The sequence below is a fragment of the Canis lupus genome, chromosome 16, assembly GCF_011100685.1.
Source record: "Canis lupus familiaris isolate Mischka breed German Shepherd chromosome 16, alternate assembly UU_Cfam_GSD_1.0, whole genome shotgun sequence".
Lineage (NCBI taxonomy): Eukaryota > Metazoa > Chordata > Mammalia > Carnivora > Canidae > Canis > Canis lupus.
This window is the reverse complement of record NC_049237.1, coordinates 42275064-42279982: the sequence shown is the minus strand read 5'-3', so window position 1 is coordinate 42279982 and position 4919 is coordinate 42275064. Positions and strand designations below refer to the sequence as shown.

General features: G+C 65.7%; 1 protein-coding gene across 1 annotated transcript; it reads right to left on the bottom strand.

Moving 5' to 3' along the window:
- Nucleotides 1-424: 424 nt before the first annotated feature.
- Nucleotides 425-4562, bottom strand: LOC119874658 (ral guanine nucleotide dissociation stimulator-like). The gene is made up of 6 exons (XM_038559196.1): nucleotides 4349-4562; nucleotides 2895-3088; nucleotides 2254-2313; nucleotides 1152-1345; nucleotides 510-924; nucleotides 425-434 (listed from the first exon to the last, which is right to left on the bottom strand). The coding sequence occupies exons 1-6, from the start codon at nucleotides 4484-4486 to the stop codon at nucleotides 425-427; spliced, it is 1011 nt and encodes a 336-aa protein (XP_038415124.1). The 5' UTR covers nucleotides 4487-4562.
- Nucleotides 4563-4919: the final 357 nt, after the last annotated feature.

Sequence of the window (4919 nt, the reverse complement as noted above, 5' to 3'; positions counted from 1 at the left end):
TGTGTGCACCTGGGGAGCTGCCCAGGCCCTGCCAGGTGTATGGCTCAGTGGGAGTTGTTTATCTGTGAGGCCCCTGCTCAGTCCCAGGTACAGGGTGACACCAGGAGGGACAACAACAGTGGGGGCGGCCCAGCTGTGCAGCTCTGGAGTCAGCTCCCGCAGTGACTACTGCAGCTCCCAGTGTGCAGGGGCCTGGATGCTCCAGGGGCGGGCCCGCCGAATCTGTACAGCTCGGGCCGCCCGGGGGCAGGAGCCACCTGGCTGTCCCTGTGTCCTCCCGGCCTCTGCCTGACCTGGGGGAGCACCGATCCTGGGCTGTGTCCCCCGGCGCCCTGGGCTCTGGGACCTGTGACACTGTGAATGGACCTAAAGTGTAGGTCCACGATGTATAATTTAAAAGCATCAGAGTGAATTTTGTTTGAAGTTAACTTATACTTTATTACAATAAAACTCATAAGCCCATTTTACAGGTTAAAGAAAAACTCAAAATATAGAAACAGTGAAATGACACGGGAAGGGCAAGCCTCCGTTGGGCTGCAGGCATGACGAGGCCCTGCGGTGGGAGCTGGGGCGGGCTCCCGAGGTGGTCAGGGGGCTGCGCAGAGGTTGAAGCCAGTTGTCCCAGAGGCCAATTGGCGGCTCTGGCACTCTGGGGGACCCCGATTGCAGGTGCCAGGGCCTGCTCCTCCTCCGGGGTGGCCGCAGGTGCACGTGGCTCGTCCAGGGCGCAGCCGTGATCTAGAGCAGTGACCACTATCTGCAGGGGCTTCGCCTCCCCAGCTGGCACCTCAGCTGGGGCCAAGCCCTCAGCCCCAGCAGCCAGGGCGGCCTCGAGCACTTCAGGCCCATCCGAGGCAGCAGGCCCCACAGTTGGGGCTGGGGCGGGCTCCGGAAGTGCTTCAGGGTCTTTTGCTCGGGCCGAAGCTGTAGCTCCAAGAAGACAAGGTATCACCACCAGGACGGACTTTCCACGTCCCTCCCAAATCAAGGACACTCTTCCAACCGCTCAAAGAGCCCTGGGAGGTGTCCACAGCCTGCAGCTCGTGGGGATGGGGTGTGAGCCGAACCCCTGCTCCCGGCCCAGCTGCACGGACGCTGGATCCGTGGGGGCCCACCCTGTCCCAGCTCGGCCCACCCCCAGGCCTCCTCACCCCCAGCCTCTGGCTCCGCTGCATGGAGGCGTCTGAGTTGTTGCAGGTAACGCCGGGCACGGAGCTCCACGTCTGTGCCTGGCATGCGCTGCCTTATGAATTCCAGAATCTTCTTCAGGGAGGCAGATTGGGGGAGCCGACAAAAGTCCTCCTGATAATAGTCCATCCATATCTCCAGGATGCAGCAGATGGCCCTGGGGAGGGACAGGTGGGCACAGGGGTCAGAAGACAGGGCTCCCTCACACCGAGGTGTCCCGGGGAAGCCCTGCAGGACCCGGGGCCTCGGCCTCCCGTGCGGGGCTGTCAGAGGCCAGTCCTGCTCCTCGTCCACCTGCCACCTGGCGGTCCTGCCTGCCACAGGCCTGCTCCCCGAGGAGGGGCTGGCACGAAGCCTCTGTGCGGGGGAGCCCACGCCCAGCGGTGTGACCATCACGGTCTTTGCTGGGAAGCGGGGCTCCCTCCTCAGCCTGGCTCCCTGCCCACTTGCCCCTTGAATCCACCGGCAGGCGTCCGGGGACGGGGGGCGTCTGGCCTGTCATTGCCCTCACTGCACACACTGTCGCTCTGGGAAGGTCCAAGCCAGGAGGGCTCGGGCTCTGTGTCCTGCCAGGCCTTGCCAGGAGCCACCCGGGACCTCCACTTTCCCTCCCTGTGGCTCTGCGCTGCCTCCCTCATGAGGGGCCCCGGGGGGGTGTCCTTCCACTGACTCTAATCTGCCGTCTCCCACGGGGCCAGGGCCACCGGGTCTGTGAGCCCTCAATGGCCCTCGTGGCAACCTGCTGTGCACTGGGTCCAGGTGCCACCAGATTGGGGAGTGCGATGCTCCCCACCCCCTCTGCTCTGGGTCCCAGGTGTGGGGCAGACAGAGGGCTGGGAGGGGCGGGCATGGAGAAAGTCTCCCTTAGGGGTCCCAGTGCTCTCCCACCAAGCCCACACCCTATTCACGGCTCTCCTTTCCTCCTTTCCTGAAGGGCCCTTAGACCTTTACCCCGTCACGGGAATTGCAGATGTGTGGGGTGAGGGTCCAGCACCCCCGGCCCACAGCCCCCTCGCTGCCCTCCTGGAGAGGGAAGGCCCTCGGGCAGGGGCCGGAGTCACTCACAGTTTCCAGCGCTGCAGGACCGCGTCGTCGCCACCACACGCAGCTGCGATGCACCCATATCTAGGGGAGGGCGGGGGCATCCCACGAATCATCCTGTGGCCGCGACCTCTCACCGTGGGGGCTGTCACCTCTGACCCCCGACTAGGCCGGAGCCCCGGGGGCCGTCAGCTCTGTGCGGGGGGCCACGGGCAGCCCCCGGAGAAGCGCCCGCACCTGCCGGGGCCTCCTGAATGCTTGAGCATGAAAGGCTCCGGCCAGGCCCACGGCCGATATCTGAGTGGGCCTGGGCGCCCGGGGACCCCCGGGGTCCCCCTGTGTGGTTGCCCCAGGACACAGCCCCCCGATGGACTCTCCAACCTCCCTTTCAATGGGAAAAGAGGCCCAGCTCAGGACCCCGGTGACGGTGGGGAGGAGGCACAGGCCCCGTCACGGGGGAGGAGGACGGCTGCGGAGCACAGGCACAGCCCCTCTGGCCGACCCGCCACAGGCCAGGCCCCGGGGCTGCCCTCCGGGACCCCACTGTGCCCTGGGTGACTCTGCTCCAGGCGGGGGAGCGGCCCGAGGCCGGGCAGCTCAGAACCATTCCCAGCCTCCCCACCAGCAGGTGGCCCACCCCGGGCTGCGGAGGCGCAGGTGCTCACTTCGTAAACAGCAGATCCAGCACCTCGTCGGTGGTGGCAAATCCATGACAGTTGTCTAAAAAGATGAAAACGGAGATGACATCCCTGCGCAGCAAGGCGGGCAGCAGTTGTTGGAATTCCTGCTCCAGCAGCTCCGTCCGGCTGGGCTTCGTCGGGCAGATGGGAGGCGCCTTCCCGGCCGAGGCCCTTGCACCCTGAGTTGGGACAGAGGGGACGTGCATGGAGCCGCCGGGAGGCCTGGGGTGGGAGCGCAGCCCGCAGCCCGAGCTCTCGGGGGCCGTGGGGGGCAGGAGTGCCCACGGCAGGAACCCGGGCCTTGATGCCTGTGGCTCAGTCACTTAGCCTCTGACTCTGGGCTGTGGCTCGGGTCGTGGCCTCAGCACCCTGGGATCCCGCCCTGGCAGGCCCTGCGCTTGGGGCCCAGTCTGCTTCAGGAGCCTGGGTCTCCCTCTCCCCTCCCTGCTCTCTGCCTGTCTCTTACACAAACAAGACAAACTATCCGATAAAGAAACAATCTTAGAGGATAAATGTTCAAAAAAGTTTGGATCAGTACAAGGACCTCAAGAGACACAGAGAGACAGAGACCGAGAGAGACAGACACACAGACAGAGGGAGAAGCAGCCCTGGTGCAGAGAGCCCGAGGCGGGACTCGATCCCGGGCCTGCGGGGTCAGGGCCTGGGCGGAAGGCAGGCGCTAAACCCCTGGGTGACCAGGCCGCCCCTGAAGGCTCTGCTCTGATATTCCTACACCTCTGTGCACGGGGACTCTGCATCTGGCCCAGGCAGGGGCAGGGCCCTGGGGCAAGTGTGGGGAGCAGGGGAATGCAGACTCATGTGGGAGCAGGAGTGTAGGGGGGAGCCCAGGGGAGTAGCAGGCTGGCTTCTGGGACCCGGGGCCCTTCGTGCCGCATCGGGGACCCGGGTGTCGGGGGTGCCCCGGCCCCTGCACTCATTTGAGCCCGCGCTGGCCTCTGTTAGCTGCGCAGGGCACTTCCCAGTTCCTCGAGGCGGTGGGGCAGAGCACCCCTTCCTCCCGCTCGCGCCCCCTGTCCCGGGTGGAGCTCTGTGGAGACAGTGCCCGGCAGCCAGGCAGGAGGCCTCAGCGCCCGGTCCGGCCGCCTCGGCTGGGCCGCACCCCCAGCGGCCCCCATCCAGACACAGCACAGCGCAGGCGGCACCCCCCTCCCCCAAGGAGAGCAAAGGGATCGGCTGCAGGGCCTCGGGGGGACTCTTACTCGGCGGGTAAGAGGACCTCAGGAGCCCTGTTTGCACCCTGCCCACCTTGACCTCAGGGTGACCCTGAAGGGATCACCGGGGAACCTGCCGCCCTGCAATGTCCCCCAGCCTGGATGCACCTGCCCACACATCCCTGTTTCCCGGAAGCTGAAGAGGAGGGGATGGGGCCACCCAGGATGGCTGGCACAGGGGGCCTGGCCTGGCCTGCTCTGGCTTACCTGACGGCGCCTCCTGATAAACGCCCTGAGGCGTTGGTTTTTATGCTGGAGCCAAAGCCTACAGCATTGGAACAAGCGGCACCCCTGGGGTTCCTGGGAGCCAGAGCCCCCAGAGGTGGGCCGGCAGCAGGAGAACATCTTCCAGGAGCGGATGTCTCCAGCCAAGTGAGCCTGAGGTGGGGCTGCACTAGATGCGGTTGCCTGGTCACGGGGGTTCCAAGTTCTGTTGGGCTCTGTGTCACGGGAGTGACCTCACTTCCTGGGACCCCCTCCCTGACCCACTCCTGGAGGAAGCTGCAGGGGCGGCGCTCGGGGCTGCCGACGGCTCCCCCGTCCCTGCAGGCGATGGCCTGTGCACACAGTGACACACCCGCACCCCTGTCCACAGGCCCCAGGGAAGGACTGTGTGCAGCCAGGGCCCCAGCCTGGACACACGCCTGCGTTCAGACACAACTTTCCATTCTTCCCCGGTTTTGACCCCAGAGAAGCCGTTGTGCCCGTCGGGGATGGTCTGCATCTTGCCCGTGGGACAGGGATTATCCTAGCGGGTGCTTCCTCCAGACGTCCCCAG

What these genes read in the sequence shown, in the direction of transcription:
- LOC119874658 (XM_038559196.1), bottom strand. Translation starts at nt 4,486, where the DNA reads ATGTTCTCCTGCTGCCGGCCCACCTCTGGGGGCTCTGGCTCCCAGGAA. An exon ending in CTGGATCTGCTGTTTACGAA is followed by an intron (nt 2,314 to 2,894) that starts GTGAGCACCTGC and finishes GCCCTCCCCTAG; the next exon opens with ATATGGGTGCATCGCAGCTG. An exon ending in GTCCTGCAGCGCTGGAAACT is followed by an intron (nt 1,346 to 2,253) that starts GTGAGTGACTCC and finishes GTCCCTCCCCAG; the next exon opens with GGCCATCTGCTGCATCCTGG.